The 18407-nt window shown below is 42.1% G+C and overlaps 1 protein-coding gene across 1 annotated transcript in view; it reads left to right on the plus strand.

Annotated features, from left to right (window-relative positions):
* Positions 1–18407, plus strand: part of astn1 (astrotactin 1) — a 354373-nt gene that overhangs the window by 208511 nt on the left and 127455 nt on the right. Inside the window, exon 14 of the mRNA XM_061243332.1 lies at positions 13761–13888. Within this exon, the coding sequence (XP_061099316.1) occupies positions 13761–13888 (128 nt within the window). The remainder of the gene's footprint in view (positions 1–13760; positions 13889–18407) is intronic.

Consider the following 18407-nt stretch of genomic DNA (forward strand, 5'->3'; position numbering starts at 1 on the left):
CTTTCCCTCCAAACCCAGAGGTATACCTTTATCTGCACACTTAATTAAAATGTAAAAATTGAACTTGAGTAAGAAAGATTATATGAAGACCTGGAGGCCAGCACTCCCGTTATTAAAAGGTGTTCACTCCTCTCCCCGGACTGCACCATGACTACGGAAATAACACAAAATCATGAAATAATTACAAGTAAAAAAAAATAAGGATATAAATACAATTCCTGAGACCCCTTAAGCTAGAACAAAATGTCTCTTGTTTAGGGTGAGCTAACTGCCAACAACACAACAAAATTTGTCTGTTGTGCTTCATCTTGCCAGATATGCCAAATATGTTTAACTAATGCTGAACTGAAATTGACAGTGTAGTTCCCTGGATTCTTGACCTTCCATGTTACCTATAGCATATACTGTGGGCTCCAGAATTATTGGCACCCGAAAAATACCGAAATGTTGAGCTTGGTTTCGTCTGACCACCGCACCTTGGGTCAATCAAAATGTAAATAACAAAATGAGACCAAATGAGACCAAAAGCTCATTTGATCTTGGTTCCATTGAAACATTACTAAAGTGCAGTATTCCCCACATGTTGGCATTTTGACTATAATAATGATATTGTTTTTTGTTTTTTTTAAAGTATTTTCTGTGCATTGCCAGTCAGGGGTGCCAATAATTCTGGAGCTCACTGTATATTCCATTGTGATCTGAATTAGTCCATTTCTGAGAGCACATCATTCAGTCAAATGCTATTAAGCTTTTAACCTTTTTGTGAATGATCTTTCTAGTGGTATACCCTCATAACACATCCACATGTACAGCACACATGCGCATGCACACACACACATACACACACACTGCACACACACACACACAAATGAGCAGCACAGTTACCTGCGTTCCCGACCTTACGCAATGTAGCGCGTCAGCTTTTGCATATACAGTAAAATAACTTCTGTGTTCACCTCAGAGTCCCTCTTGCCACATCACAGTGCAGGAGCCTTTACAGATAATAAGTGCAGGACCTTCACTGTGCGTGCTGACATCCTGTGTGCATTAACCTCTGTGAAGCCTTCATCCATTCTGCTGAGCAGTTTCTTGCTGTTTTCATCCACCTTTTTCCATGAAAATGAACCTAACTAAAATTTCAATTGAGATATGAGCAACAGAGTCAGCCAGGCCCCACCGCTGATACGGATGCACTCTCACCTCATCTTTAATCTCTGGAAAGCGCTTCATAGCTGCAGTTGATGTCCCAAGTCGATTTGCAGATTAACTGACATCATCAAAGTGCTGTGATATCTGAAATCATTGGGCAGGCTGAGCCAGGAGGAACCATGTTTGAAGCTGATCTACGGGGGAATTCAACATTTCAAAATTGAGAATTTAAATATTTCAGAACAGTCATGAGGGTTTTGGCAACAGAGATGAATAAATGAGCAAGTTGAATAGGAAATGTTGAAAGAATAAGGTTATGTTTATTATTATATAGTATCAACTAAATGTATCTGTTTATCTATTTTTGTTTGTATATGGATTTTCACAGATTTTATTGTTTTACTTTAATTCATGGTAATCCATATCAGGGAACAGGAACAGCATGCAGTCGTATTCAGTCCTTGAGTGCTGATAGATGCATGAAAGTAAATCAAACATCACACTTTTGATTAAAAATATGCAGGCCCTGAAGAAAAAAACAACAACACATTTTTCACACAATGCAAGTGTGTTGGATGACAAAAGCACAGAAAATATTTTCAAAAATATGTTTTATTTAATTTTACTGAATGCCTTGTTACAGGTCTCAGCGTAGTACGATATGTGATTCTTGAGACAAAGACCAGAGACTCATGTCCCCAAAAGACAATACAATTGAATTGCTTGGGTCTCAGATTTTGTATAAAACTTCAGACATGTACTGTATTTAGTGCCCTATAAACAACATATTTATTTTATTCAGACTAATTATTTTAACAAAAATGTCACTTACTTAACGTTATAATTCGCAGCTCGCACATTGAAAATGTCATGTGTTTTAATAATGTGGTTTATTCCTGGTTTTCTGCATGATTTCTCTTCAATATCTTCTCTTTCCCCCCTGAATGTCAATGGTAATCCCGTACTGTCCTTGATATGATTGTGCGAGAAGATGCGGGTCAGTTTAAAAACAGAATTGGTGAGGAATAGGTCGTGATGACACGCAATATGAATGACATTTCACAGGGAACCTTTCACATTCCTGTTTCATTGTTTTAGAAAACTGCAGTTCTGGTAACTACTGTAGGTTCAACACGTGGATGGAAACAGGGCTTTTATTTCCGTTTGAGAGAGATGAACTGGTTCTCCGATATACAAAAGAAAAAGGCTGTAAAAATCCCAAATAACTTGCAGTCAGGTGAGGAATGCATTTGCGTTTTCTCCATCGTCATCATTTTTATTCAGCTGACTGGTGCACGATCTTATTCACAGATACTATATCAGCCATCAGAACAACACCATGAAGTCATTATGATTTGAGTTTGTCCTGTTACCAGAGCTGATCATTCGGTGATATGCTTTCAAGCTCTTATCCACTTCATGCTTTATCTTTCCAGGGCTATAGCCTTGTAACACACACACACACACATAAACAAACACACGCATGCACGCACATACACACACACACACACACACACAATCTCACATACACACACACACACACACATTCATGCACGTACATACCCCTCCCCACCCTGTCTTTTTTCTTAAACTATTAGCTTAAACTATTTCTAACTTATAAATAATCAGTCAATGTAAACAAAGAATGATCTGATTGCTGTTATGTGAATTTCTGTTCTGTTAGAATAACCTTGCTCTATTCTTTTAAATATCACATGGCAAAATATAAAATACTTCACAATAAAATATTATCACAATAACAATGCTACGGCTATATGCTGCTACTCCAACCCAAGTGGTACAGCTAAAGGGAATTGTACATTTTTTTTTGTTTTTTTTGCAGTGCCTGCAAGTGAACAATCCCAAATTGCTAATTTGCGATTTTTGTCCAGCTGGTTAGGCATTGTCATGTTTCATAAAGGCCTCATATCTCTACGACAAAATCAATTAATCTCAGCGCCACTTTGAAGTCTTCTCTCTCTCAAGGTACATTATTCATGTTATTCCTTCCTCAGTTCGTCTTCCAACAGGTAAATATAGCGCAATAATACAAAGCCTAGAGCGACTCATCAAACTTGTGTGCTCCGTCCTCCCATTCGTTTAATTATTAGTTTAGTACTTTGCTGTATCTGTCTTGAACCGCTGGCAGTGTAATGGTTATGTGAAATTAAATTGCTGTTTGAGGGGGAGTTTGACTGCATTAACACACGTATGAGCCTTCCACATTAGCCATGCTGAGTGGACTGCCAGCCATTAATTTTGCGCTCTGTGGTGTTTCCAAGAGCAATGAATTCTGGGACATGCGGTTTAATGGCCCGTTGTATGATTTTATATGAAAGCATTATGTAAATAGAATGTATGTACAATGGCCGTCGTTACCGCTGACACTCAGACTGTTCTTTTTTTCTTAAAGCGCTTGATTCTCTGTGTCTGAGAAAGATGTATTTACTTTACTTAATGTTCTTGTATTTATTCACTCATTCTTCTTTCTTCATATCATTTAGCATAAACCTATTATAAACCTATTATCTCCTTCTTAAATCCCATGACCTGGCTACAATGGATTTGCATCTGTTTTATCACACGTCACATAATGAATATTATAACTGCCTGGTTTAACCAGGAGATGTTCTCTTACAATGTTATTTTATTATTATTATTTCAGTGGGTTGGTCAATGGAATTATCAATATCTATTTTGAGGTACTTAAAGGTAGTATTAGAAGCTCTGCAGTCATCTTGTTTAATGCACGGCAATAGTTTTGCGAGATGTCGCTATTCCAGAGTTCCATCCACTTTTCTAGATTTATTGTGAGTATTATGTACATTTTAAGTAAAGTGTGTATGAGCAGGAGTAGCTGATAAGGGCCAGTAGCATGGAGGTCAGACCTCTGTGTGGTGTCTTTCCTGGGTATTCCTCCGTGGGACGGCCTGCTTTGAGCAGTACCTGGCTTCCACAGGCATGCCGCTAACTGCGTAGCATCAGTCCAGGTTGCATTCAGTGGGTAACGGGACAGGAAGAGAGCGGTCCCGCTCTGCTTTCGGAGCTAGCTGCCGTTAGCGGTTCTGCCGGCTGCCTGGTTGTTGCTCTCGTGAGTTATTCCACCCACGGGTCTGATTGAGACGCCTCTGCATCTTGCTTTTTATCCCGCGGAGTGCGCCTTGCACGGAGCCCGGTGGAAAATGATACTACCATGTCCGTTATAGACAATGGAGCGATGCCGGTGACCTTGTGCGTCTGAATGATGGATATGTTCAGAGCCACTTGGCATTGTGAATGCAGGCGGCGTGTATGTTGTTGCCATTGCGAGCGCCGGTGATTGAAATGCGAAAAAGGGCCGTCGTAAATAAGGCCTTGACAGAACGACTATGGGAGCGCGCTCGTTCTGCGGTCGTTTCCAGAGGCGATGATCACTGCTGGAGCTGTGACTGGTGCAGGATGGGAAGGAGGGCTGTTATTAACCCACCGCAAGGCCTGTTCAGAGAGAGAGAGAGAGAGAGAGAGGGAGAGAGAGAGGGGGAGAGAGAGAGAGGGAGGGAGAGAGAGCAAGAGAGGGAGTGGGAGAGAGGGAGGGAGAGAGAGAGAGGGTGAGATAGGGAGGGTTGGAGAGAGAGGGAGAGAGAGGGAGGGAGAGAGAGAGAGAGAGGGAGAGGAGAAAGAGAGAGGGAGAGGAGAAAGTGACGAATGACGGACAGTGAGTGACATAAGCCATTGCATAACCCATATCTCTCTTTTTCTATTATTATATGATTATATGTGTGATTATCATCAGAATCATTATAATCATGATTTATATAGATTTGTTTGATGTACTTCTTTTTACATTATTTGTTCCAAATCCCCAAATTTTTATTTTCATGTATGATTACATGTTAATTTGTCTTTTTCATACTTTTAAGTATTGTTCAATATTAACTGTACATTCTTATGTCCAGTAAACATTGTACGGTTTCGCAGTACAAAATGTAGTGTTGTCATATCAAACAAAGCGAATTGAATTGAGATATAGAGAGAGAGAGCGAGAGAGAGAGAGAGAGAGAGAGAGAGAGAGAGAGAGAGAGAGCTGAGTTTAAACACACCTTTAATATGACACTACAGCAAGAAAAAACACAAGGCACAGAAAACCATCGCAGAGCTCAAGGTGAGAAAGAGAGAAAGAAAGAGAGGGAGAGTGAGAATGAAGGAGAGCGCAGAAGGCTTTGCTCCTGTCGTGATTTATTGAAAGATATGATCGCGGTTCGCCTCGCTACATCAACAGAAGAGCAGAAGAGCTTCTCTGCGGAATGACTGATCAGGCATTCTCAACAGATCCATAACTGCGTGCCCCCGGCGTGTTTCCGCGATTGCGAGAGCACAAGATCTGCCTCTCGGTGCCGAGACCGTGACAGGCCGGCTGCTTTGAAGACTCGCGCTAAACTTCAGAGAGAGTTGCATCGAGTGTGATACACCAGATATTAGTCCTGTGGCTTAGTTAGGAGAACATTGTGCTAACAATGCATTGGCTATGGGGGGGACTGCATATTCTGAGAAATGTATGCATTCAGATGCAGCTGTCCCTTTTTATCAAGTGGAATACATGTATATACACATATAGTGTCGTACTGTACATTTCACATGAATGAGGCAGTCTGATAAAGACTGGCATGGACAGGTCACTAGCTAGCTGCTATGTTATTTGACATTTTTATGTCTTAGGTATAGTGAACCAACATGATGTGCATTCATATTACTGCATGAGGTGCCGTCGTATTACTGAGAAGTCATAGATCATATTTATTCCATTAGATGTAGGCAATAGCGATCCATGACAGATACATGCCTTACTAGATCTGATGAAGTTTCATATATTTAATGCTTCAGCACAATGACAGTCTCTTGTATTGGATGCACAGTGTGTGTAAGTTGTTTGAGCTATCAAGCAGTTTTTTGAACTAACTTTTTTGAAAGTTAGCAGCAGTGCATCAAAATGAATAGGTTGGCAGTTCCAATCCCATATAAGGCACTGCGACTTTGCCCTCGGGAAATGTATATCACCTGAAATTCTTTAGTATCTTGCTGCGAGTATAAAAATAGCAGCTCCGTAAAGCACTCCTGTGTAAAGGGGTATGCTAATGATGGTATGATGGGGGTCCTTGCAACTGAAAAAAGGCGGTGCTTCAGTATGCAGTCACTGGGTTCAACCAATCACAGTGTGTTGCTGTGGAGACCAAGGCCTTCTGATTTGTTCAAGCCATCGATAATTGACAGTTTATCCTAGTTCCACTCATGAAACCTCCCTCTCCTGTTGCTAGGCTAAAATCAGAACTAAGCATTTATTTTATCCTGCTCGCAATCCCAAGTTTAGCCAGTGTATTTTGCCTTTCTGTATAAAGTTTTTCTGAGTGTTTTAGAAATTAGGATTTAAATATTAATGATTTAATATGAGAAATTAAAAAAAGGTGGAAAAAATCTAATATTTTTGACATGCTTTCATGAAGCCAGGAGTTGGAGGCTGGTGTGGATGAAAAGATGAAACAGCGTTTGCCCCTGTGTGCACATTCCCATTTTTTACATTTCCAATTAAATCTGAATCATAAATGGAAATGAAATTGGATCGCTTCATCCTTGCTAACAGATATCCAGACGCCATATTTCATTAGACCGGATGGAAGAATCACACGGTGTGTTCCTCGCTTCTTGCTCAAATCAGCGTGTTCTTGTCATCTCCTTATAATTGTTCCATTTGCATATTTTGGGTGGCTTCGGTTTCCTGTGGCTTTTTAAGATTTGGAGAAATTTTAATGAAGACACAAGAGTGGACCCACTTGTACTACAGGTGAAAGTCCTGTTTCTGCCTTACGCCCAGCTCAGACAAAGGTTTTGCAAGGTGGTTAATGTTCCAGAGAAGAGTTATAGCTGTGTGAACTACCCATCTCAGGCATTCTAACTTCGCAGATGGCAAGTTTTAATTCAATGCAAAGAGTCGGCAGTTGCTACTTGTCACTTTGGTCTGAGCTGGACTTAAATCTCCCGGGCAGGAACAGCGCACACAAAGTCTTCATCATTTTTAAAAATTCACTCATTGCCTCTGTCTGGGAGTGTGTCTTCTTGTGGGCTGGCAGTACTGTAATTACTCCATAATTCTCACTGTGTATATTGGGGCTCTTTGAGTAGAGATCTAATCCAAATTCCTCTCTTTAAGATGTGAATTTTCTCCATTGTTTTATGACTGTCGCAGCAGTGGGTTTTTACCTTGCTAATTCATTTATTGTCTACCCTGTGACTATATAGTGGATTTTGGCTTAATAAATAAAGCCACTGGTTTTTGAAAACAGTATAAAATTCTATTTTTGCGCCCCCCTGCTCATTTCATTGCAGATGAGTCCTCTCTGTGGATGTTTGCAAACAGTACGAGTGCACAGCAATTAATATTTCAGCGTGAGACTATCTAGCGCCGCATGTGGTCGAGTTTTGGCGAGGGTTCTATTGTTTTCAGCAGGCAGCTGGTGGTCCTCCCCCGACACCCCCCAGGAGTCCGTCCTTAGAATCCGCTTTTAATTTTTATTAGTAATTTATTTATTTTTGGTTGCAGGCAGCTTTCTCGGTTTTCCTCGAAAGGTGATTTGTGCAGACTTTCCTCTTATGTAATCGCTGCATGTGCAAAGATAATAAACTTGGGACAGCCTCGTTGTCACCTTACTTATATAAAGAAGTGGCAAGGTTAGAGACAAATATTCTGTAATCTGTGTACGTGTACTATAAGACACCAGACACTGTTAAATTCAATTTTATTGCTTTTCATTTTGTTTGTATAGCACTTTTTATAGACATTGTCACAAGGAAGGTTTACAGTGGAAACACTACCCTGCTGAAAAAAAGAGCTCACGCTAGGTTTTGAACCCGCTGCTAGCTGGCTGACCAGCTGGCTGACCAAAGCAAGTAATTGAGGTTGAAAATAATCCCCAATGAGAAGACAAAGACTGAAATGGTGAATTTGTTTGAATTCGCCAGGCTGTAGAGGCGGAGCCCAATCTCCATTGGCTGGTCCGGTCTCATACCCTGCTGAAAAAAACAGCTCAAGCTCAGTTTTGAAACTGCTGGTAGCAGATTGACCAATTAGACCAGCTCCATACTCAACATGGTCTGAGCAGCTCAAGCGATGTTTTGAAACAGCTGGCAGCTGGTCATTTCGAGTTGGTCGTACAGCAGGGTAGTTAATGAGAGATGTACAGAGGGACCAAACACAGCAAGCAATAAATTGGGATGGGCAGGCTACATATAATATAATAATAACATGAAATAGCTGGTAAAATAGGCAGTGCACGCAAACAGATGCTCAATGATTTACAATTCGGAATGGCCTCCAGGTTGCATCATGGTGAGGGCTTGAACCAGGAGAGAGGGATGAGGCTGGAGGAGTCTGCTAACCCAGGACAGGGTAAAGGGCAGGATGGCATATTGTATCATAAAACTGAATCATTATTTTATACACAGTCCCATATGCACATGTATTAAAAAATAATTGTTTTGTTTTTGCAGCATCTCTATCAGGCCGGACAATGTCATTAGAGTATGTCACAACATGAATATGAGCTGTATATGTAAGCCAAGTTCATATTTGATTAATACTAATGAGGTGGATAAGCAGCGACACAGATCAAATTAATTAAAACTTTGCCACTCCAGTGCAGTCAGGGAAGTACACAAGACTGTTTATCTGCATAAATGAGCCGGCTCTCCTCGGTATTAATATTTGAACATGAGCTATTTTGTTCTCTTTAGTGTTCATAATAATGGAAATGTACATAAATGTAACTATTAAAACACATTAATTTAATTAATTTAAGTTGTTGTACTTAAAATGAACATTTTCAAATATTTTTGCTGGTTTCTTGAGGATACGGTTTCAGTGCGTTGTGATGTATATTTGATTAGCTAAAAAGATTTAAATCTAATTTAAAGTCCAAGGAGCATAGTTAGTTTAATGGGGCTGGGCCCTTCCTTTTCCATTTTCCATTTTTGGAAATGGCATATCTGCCTGCTTGAAAACCCATTCGTGATCAGAAACTGCAAAAACAGAAACTACTGAACTACAAACTACAAAAACAAAATGGATGCCCCGCCTCAGGTCCCTGACTCTTAGCAGCTATCCAAAGCCTCCTCTCTAAAGTCTGAGTCCCATCCAATCTAGCTGGCCCATGAACTCACAATACCAGCGTTATTACTTTCAAGCAAAAGGAAGTGTTGTTGCCATTTCTACAAGCTTCAAACGTGGCCAGCTCTTTTACTTGGGTTGCATTTAATAAACCCAGTCCTGCCCTTTCCATCAACTGCGTAACCTGACATTCAGAGCCCAGCGCTGGCTCTTTCTCTCGTTCTACAATCCTGGCTCTCTCTCGTTCTGCTGCCCCTACACTACTGAAGACACCCAGTCTCACACTGCAGGAGGTCAACCCTTAACTTTTCGTGAGAAGGAAAGTACTTTTGAAGGATGACTCTTTTCGGAGTTTTGTTTTGCTTCCAGGTATTTTTCCGTTTGGCTGCCGAACAAGTTACAGTAAAAAGAATGGTCTTATTACAGTCCTGAAACAGTAATAGTACAGTAACTCTTACTTAATTCCATAGTAGAAGTTAAGGATGACCTGCAATTCAGTTCAATTTATTTCGTTTTATATTCTACACAATATTTCCTCTGTAGCCTGTAGAAAAGTGCTTCATCACCGAAAAGACTTTATGCATATTCGTATTCTTTCATTTAAAAAGGAATTGCTCCATATAAATGATTTTTCTATATCAGCAAAAACAATATCCACCCACCCCCCACCCCCCTCAGATTATTGGTATTCATAGCTCAGATCATATAGTTCACATATTGAAATTACAGTCCAATTAATAATATTATGTACATGTATTCCATTTTTAGCAGCTTATACTGAGCTTGGACATTATTATATATGCACATACATAAATATACATTTTATGAAGGCATAGGTCTGAAAAAAAAAATGTAATTACTGGCCTGCAATGAATCATTTCAGCTGGAATGTTAAAAGCTAATTTGCCTCATTGGACAGAAAGGACATCTTTTCTGAAATAGACCCATACCCTCGTATGGAAGGGAATAGAGATAGCTGCTGTACTGCTGACCATGACGGGCATAAAGAACGCTAATGGAAGCCTAAGTGCTCTGGTCTACTGACCCCCATGAAAAACAGCTTAGCGGGGTACGTCAGACACACTGCAAGGCTTCATTTTCGTAATTACTCTTCTGGAAACGCCGTGCAAATGTGAGAAAGTTAGCGCAAGCTCAAAATTAGCGCCATTAGCACGGGCGAGCGCCGCATTTTGTCGCGGAAATAATACTCCCCTTAGCCGTTATGAATGCGCTCTCCCTGCAAATGTTTATCCGTAGGATCGAGGCCGCTTTAGGGGTGATGAACCTCATTGCTTTTTGACCATTAGCCACGCCGCGATAGCGAACATTTAAGACGAGTAATTCTGTTCGCTTCCGACTGGACTGGTTAACAGTCTCTGTTTGTCCTCAAACAGCACAAACAGTATTGCTCAGAATGGCACAGATTAGTCACTGTCAGACTGTGCTTTCACCCGTCTGGATGTCTGCAACCTACATACTGTGCCTAGAGCAACATTCCAGCCCGCGATTTCTCCAGCTTTTCAGCGTTTCTTAACGTGTCACATTTTATTTCATATCAGTTTTCTGTTATAACACGCTGTCAAAACAGAACGGTCCCAATTAATCTCCTTTTGTACGTGAAGGCTCTGGAAGATGTTTGAAATGTAATAAAGATATTTACATCACTCGGTCCGAAAAGGAATTAAAAAACCAATATTACAATACCATATGTATTTATTACAGGGCCCTTGCTCATCTAAAGATGACAGCTGACTTATATAAAGAGCGACTTACACTATTTTTATCCATTATTTGTGATTCAGACAATTAAATGATGCATTATTCAGTCCCACAGTCCATATTTCAGCTGATTTGTAGACTATTGCAAACATCAAGAAAATAAAAGAAGAAAATAATAAGTCTATGGACCAAAATTCACCTGTACTGTACTTTTTAGTTTGTTGTTTCTGTCTATTATTTACCATTATCCATCTATGCTAGTATTACAACACTCTTCTGTTGCTCAGCCATGTACTAACAGTAGGTTGCAGGAATAATGGGTTGAAGCATTTTCTTTATTATTCATAAAAACATTAATTCATACAAACCTTCCAGCCTTTTTAATGATTTATTAACAGATATGTACATTAGGCACTGTATGTGCAAATTACATATTTACCAAGTGACAACAATCTTCAGTCAATACTTCCAATACCTTTTCACATGGACGTGGACTTATTGTATTATCCAGATTATGAAATCTGTTTGCTTTGATTGTTTGCACTGGGTCTGAAAACTCAACATTCTTCATTTTAGTACCCTTTAATAAGGTAAACTGAATATGTGCCTTCCAGAAAAAAAAGGTGTTATAGTTCAACCAGTTTCTCTTTTGAATAAACTAGAGGCTGCGCTGCATAAAATGTTCACACCTGCAGCATTGCGGATTTTACCATTAGGTGTACTGTATGTGCTTTAAACACTGTCAAACCCGACGTGTCATCTTCCTCTCACAAAGAAAAGCTGCTGGACTTCTCACACAGCGGTGTCCACATCCGCGCATCCGCAGGAACTTAGGCAGAGAAGTACTTTACATTTTAATACTCCAAAAAATGAAACATCCCCTCAGAGTCGCCGTCTTCGGAGCTTCCGAAATGGCGACGTGTCCTTCCCTGCCTTCGACACGGTGCTTAACGCGGAGCTAGTGCAGGCAGATCTGTGGGGTTGCGCTCTCCGTGCTTAAGTCTCTCTTAACACGTTTTCTTCCCCAACAGCTTGTAAAAATGAGCAGAAAATAGCACGGCCTCGCTTAATGATCACATATTTCCTTCCTCATTAAAATGGTATTTGTCCAGAGTAAGCGTCTCGCCTTCCTGCCAGCGGCTATGAATTGTGGTTGACGCAGCCTCTTTAGCAAGGTTCTCGTGTCACATCTTCCCAGAAGAAATTGGGGCGATATTTCTTCAGACGGGGTTAGAAAGTATAACTAATCAGATGTCAGGTGACAGATTGATGTTAAAATTAGCCCCTGTGTTTCACGGAGAGTGCCTCTGCTGACTTTTAATTTCATCTTTTGTTTTACAGTCAAGGTGAGAAACCTCTTTGGCTTCCCTCTGGGAGTCCCCGCCAGCGTGGAAGTAGGCTGGTTGGAGTGCGTTAACATTTGAGCCAAAGTTTCTTTGTCCGTGGACCGTTGTTCAATGATGCAAAAGAGCCGGTCGGTAGCGAAAATACTGTGTTTTTATTCCCCTTTACAGTAAAAGCATTCATGTCTTTTTCAAACAATACACTACGCTTCAGTCAACGGTCATTGAAAGTCCAGAGGTAACACAAATGGAACAATAATCAGCCTCAAACGTGCAGGTCTACAGAAACGGCGCTGAATAGAAAGTAGGCAGAAAGACATTAATCTTAAATCTGTTATCCGCAAGACACAGTCTCGTGTTATATTTTATGTATTTGGCCGTGATTTAAAAACCATATCGGCAGGTTTCACCATGCTTTGGCCTGTGTCCAGTCCCACCCCAGGGCCCAACTAGGAGCTTTAAGGGTCCGTTTTAAAGCTCACCCTGTCTAAACCAACTCTGCCGAAAGGTTAGAGGGTCTAAATAAGTAAAGGAGACGAGCTGAGAGGAACTGAAGCTAAAGGTGTTGCTACCGGTGTTCCTGAACGAACAATCGCAAAGTTCTTGTGTGCTAACAGGCTTGAATGAACACATCGTAAAGTATGTGTGCTAACAGGCCTGAATGAATGCATTGTAAATATTTGCGTGCTAACAGGCCTGAACGAATGCATCAAAAATATTTGCGTGCTAACAGGTTCGAACGAATACTCGTAAAGGACTTGCGTGCCAACGGGCCAGAACGAATACATCGTAAAGTATTTGTGTGCTAACAGGCTTAAGCAAACACTCGCAAAGTACTTGCGTGCTAATAGGCCTGAACGAACACTCAGAAAGGACTTGCGTGCTAACAGGCCTGAACGAACGCATCATAAAGTATCTGTGTGCTAACAGGCTTGAACGAACACATCGTAAAGTGCTTGTGTGCTAACGGGCCTGAGCGAAGGCATTGCAAAGCACTTCTGTGCTAACAGGACTGAGCGAACGTATCGTAAAGTACTCGTGTGCTAACAGGCCTGAATGAAGGCATCGTAAAATACTTATGTGCCGATGGTTGATTCAAAAGAAACTCTCCATTTTCAGCAAGCGGCCATTGATTCCTAGCGCATCGGCCTCTGTGACTGGACACATCTGAGCAGATTTGATCAGTATCGGCAGAAATGAGTTTGTGGCGGGCGCTCACTCCCCGTCGTTACCAGGAGAGGCATAAAAGAATAACAAATGGGTTTGTCAAGAGCCTAAAGTGGCCGGGCACTGCGGGAAGGGAGGGATACAAGACACTGAAAAACGACAGTGAAAGAAAGAAAGGAGGAACGGCGCATAGGGAGGGGTGAACGGTGAATCTTGACGGGGTCTGTCCCTTCCCCTCTCCGTTACAGGCAGAAGAACTTCGCCCGGGGCATCGAGCAGCAGCTCCCGGACGGCATGGTGGTGGCGTCGGTGCCAGCCGAGGTGCAGTGCCAGGAGGAGCTCTCCGACCCCGTGCCCGACCCCGAGTATCTCACAGGTACGGCACATCCGTCCCGCGCGGCTGACCGCGGGGCAAACCGGGGGCCCGGTACGCGTCTGGAAACTTTTTGGGTCAGGGAAACTTGGCAAGTAACTGACAGACTGACAGGCTGCCTCTCTGTAAAGTTGTCGGTGAGTTACTCCGCATGTTGGCTGCTGCACAGAAATGTTTGCTATTATTAGAGGGCTGTTTTGGGAGCTAGGCTAGTCGATAGGCAGTAACAGCTTACAGTTTAGGTATTAGGTTGATGCTTTTAGCCAAAGTAATAGAAAGTAATAGAAGGTCATATTATCTTACTGTGCCATTCATATTTAACATAAAATACCGCCAATAGAGCTAGTGATAAGACAGGCAACAACACAACAGGACCTAGAGGCTTGACTGACCCCGAAAAAGCCAAACAATACCCAACCACTCAACCCCTTTTTCATCTAAGACGAAAGCACTTTAAAACTGGAGTATGACAACATGGCGCCCGTAACTCAACACAGGCTCTTGTATATGCACAAATCCAAACTGCAAAGAGGACACCTGGGTATATCTACTGTGGGAATGTTAGATGCTAGACTAATTCATATGCCAGTATAAAAATGCATGACTTAGCACCAAAATCAAATAGACATCATTTTACATTTTGGGAAAACTTACTTTAAAAACGAATGTGGTCTGAGCACAGTTGCATAGTGATCAAAACAAAATTATATTAATATCACTTTATATGTATGAGAGCTTTAAAAGGCTTTAAAGCTAGTAACTGAGGGCATGATCGGAATTTCGAATAAATAATAAAAAAGCAATTCATTCCGAAAGCTCTTCCCATAATGCATCAGAATGGTGTGCACCTGTTCCAGCACTTAGTCATGCACACACTAAATGTCCTGAGTTACGGGCTGCTCAATTATGACAGCAGACAATATTGCTTTTACAATTGTGTGCACACTCCTCACACGAGCCATTAACGGCCCGGCTCTTAATGAATTACCAGCTAATGTGCGGTATAAACATAATGGAATTAGCCGCTCAACAGAAGGTAAAGGTTGATAATGGCAACAATGTCGTTCTGCCGGTTAGCGTGCTCGTTCGACACACAGTGCGCGCAGCCGCCGAGCAAAACCGCCCGATTCGAACGGGCGCGTTTACTCGGGCTAGCTCACGGCGCGTGACTTATCGCCGACGCTTATCATTAAATAAGAATCCTTTTTAATTTCCCCCCCAACATCAGAAACGTGTGTCAGTGTGACCTAACGTGTGTTAAAATTGACAAATTGATTTTCCGCCCCGGTGGGACTCGTTGTTCCGCGGTCGTCCGGGGCTGTCGTTTAAACGGGAACGGAGCGTGCAGCCGGAAATGAAAGCTCACCTTGACGGTCCGTTAGAGACACAGGGCCTATAGACTCGCTCAGGTGATAATTTTGGTTGAGGTACAATAAGCACGCAATGACTCATTCTCGCCCCCCTGTATCAGACGGTAAATTAGCAATGCCGGGGAGTTCGGCATTCCGGATTTGTCGGAAAGTGAGACAGGGAGAAGTCATTTGGATTAATCGTGAGGGATTCTTATTTAGGTCAGCGCATTACCGTGCGCGGAAATGTCTCCAAAGTATTTATATAATAATAATATTGAATATCGAGGTCATATTCAGAGAAGTTTCTGAGACATGGCCTGATCAACGCCTGCCGGAGAAGCTCTTGTTGTCAGGCCTTCACATCGGAATCGCCGATGACAGAAGAAGTGTCCTTGCTCAGTAATTGCTCTACGGTAAGAATGCTCTGCTGTTTGAATGCCGTTTTCGGTGAGACACCTGCCATGGAAACAGGTGCGAAAGGTGAACTTCGAAGAGCAAAAGACACCTCAGCTCCTGTCGGCTTTAGTCTCGACTATGTTTCTTTTGTCAGGACTCATTTGGGTTTGCCTGTGATTCTCTGCGGCTTCCCTCGTACGCAAACACACCGTGTGCTTAAAACATGTGTTCCTGTGATAAATAATAAAATTCAGTATGTGAGGTCGTACAGTATATACAAACACCCCCCACCCCCCTTCCCACTCCCCCTCCACGGCCCAGACTTCCACTCGCTAAAGCCTACTCTATACTTTGAGCCCACAGCCAGATCTTCCTCACAAATGAGTAACTGGAAGGAGATGTAGGGGTATTAGCCAAATCGTTTTTCACAAGGCATGGTGTCGGGTGTGGGTGGTCTGGAAAGGGAGGTGGGGGGGGAGGGGGGGGGGTTGCTTTTCGGAATTCATTAGAGCACAGATTTTGAATCCTGTCCGTTTCTCGCCAGTGAACAAACACGGCGCTCGCCAGCAGTTAAGACGCGAAATCGAGGGGTCAGAAACAAACTGCCCTCATTACGGGGAGGGAAGAAAGCCTCGCAGAGCTAGTCAGCCTTCAAAATGGCGCGTCGTTTGTCATCTCCCGTTCAAGTTACATATGCTGCAGATTCCCGCCTGTCTGCCGATGAAGAATAGTGCTCCTAAGGCCCAATGCTAAATTAACAGCGGGTTGGCTTTAACACTGAATAAATCATCCTCTTTATTTCTTTATTTTCTTTTCCCATAGAGATATTTACTTGTCATGCCCAGTTTTTTGTTCTCCTTTCTAATATCTGGGTTCCTGTTTTGACAGTCCTGTCAGGCTGTCACATTCAGTCCTCTCTCCAAATTATCTCAGCTGACTTTGAGGCAGTTTGTGTCTGGCTGGGGTTCCAAATCGCAGGTTGCATATGTAAACTTGTGCGTTCATTCGGAGACAGGGAAAGGATCTGGTCATGGAGCTGTAGTTTCACACTTTCAGTCTTCTCCTCCAGAACGCGATGCTTCACTGGGATAATGTTTCAGGAACTGGATTCATGGACTTCATGCTTGTTTCGTCCGTGTACCCTTGAGCAAGGTACTTAACCTGAATTGCTTCAGTAAAAGCCTGGCTTTTTAACAGACTGCATGTAATAATGTAAGCAGTCTAATTTGCTTTAGCGCATCTGCTAAATGTCTAAACATAATGTAATATAGGTACTTCATATTGAGTCAGCGTTTGCCATTATCTACATATCACATATTAATGCAGTTTTCCCTCAAATGTACAGCTGGCCGAGTTAACGTGGGCAAACTAATCTGTGCTTGTCCAGGAAAATGTTAAATTTATTAGTCTATAAAAGTAGTATGCTATTACGGCTACTATATTCGAAAAAAATAATTATAACTTTATTTCCGTATATATTTTCTCACACATATAAAACTGCATACAAGTTTAAGCTGATGCTCATTTCCAATAATGTGTCTTATTTCTTTTTTATTTTGTGTCAGTCCCCACAAATAGCAGTAGGGCCTCCTTCATCTTCATCACAAGTTCCCCTTGTGATATGAAGAAAACATAAAATATATGTAAGCATAAATATATATGTCTATGTCTCTGCAATTCTGCAGTTATTTTTATATGCTGACAGGGGTTCTACTTGAGGTGTGACGTTTGGAACAGCCCGGAGGGTTCTTCTGAGCCCTGTCACCGTTCTGCCGTTCCATCCCTCCGTCAAGGCTCTTAACCCCAGAATGTCCTGAAAGAAAAAAAAAACTACAAGCAGAAACAAAAAAAAAAAATCTAACATCTAAATCAAGATGGAGGGGTTTGGCATGATGTGCAAGCATTTTCAAGTCTCAGAAAAGAAAGTGAAAAAAAAAAAAACCTTTTCAATTCTCAATGGAGCCCTCTATCATAGGTGTGAAGTGTGAAAGCTCCCAGACAAAGAACCATTTTGCCTGACAAAGAAACCCTTGAACTAGATAGGGTTGTTCTTTGGAAACACAGGGTTCCTTTTGGAACCATTTTGTCAGAGAGTGTACAGTGTACAAAGGGCCTGCTAAGGGGATTGAAGTACCGGCAACAGTCTGGCCACCCTTAAAGGAACACCCTGCTAAAAATTGGGTTTTTAAAGGGCTGCTTGTGTGTCTGTGTTTGGGATAAAGTGGTAGGCAGGGCAGAGCTTGTAGGGAGGGGGACCTTGCCATGGAGCTGTGGCCATTTTAAGAAGTCACTGTGTGACTTTCATTTACTGGCAGGCAAAGACCTGCCGCAGCATCAGTTAAGACAGGTGCCAATTAGAGACCTCAATCTGTGTGTGTGTGTGTGTGTGTGTGTGCGTGAGTGTGTGTGTGTGTGTGTGTGTGTGTGTGTGTGTGTACGTGTGTGTGCGTGTGTGTGTGAGGGTATGTGTGTGTGTGTGCATGAGTGTGCGTGTGCATGTGTGTGTGCGTGCGCGTGAATGTGTGTGTGTGTGTGTGCATGAGTGTGTGTGTGTGTGTGTGTGCGTAAGTATGTGTGTGTGTGTGCCGGTGCGTGAGTGTATGTGTGTGTGAGTGTGTGTGTGTGTGTGTGAGAGTGTGTGTGTGCATGTGTGTGTGTGTGTGTGTGTGTGCGTGCCGGTGTGTGAGTATGTGTGAGTGTGAGTGTGTGTGTGTGAGTGTGTGCATGTGTGTGTGTGTGTGTGTGTGCGTGCCGGTGCGTGAGTGTATGTGTGT

The sequence above is a fragment of the Conger conger genome, chromosome 5, assembly GCF_963514075.1.
Source record: "Conger conger chromosome 5, fConCon1.1, whole genome shotgun sequence".
In the NCBI taxonomy this organism is placed as follows: Eukaryota; Metazoa; Chordata; class Actinopteri; order Anguilliformes; family Congridae; genus Conger; species Conger conger.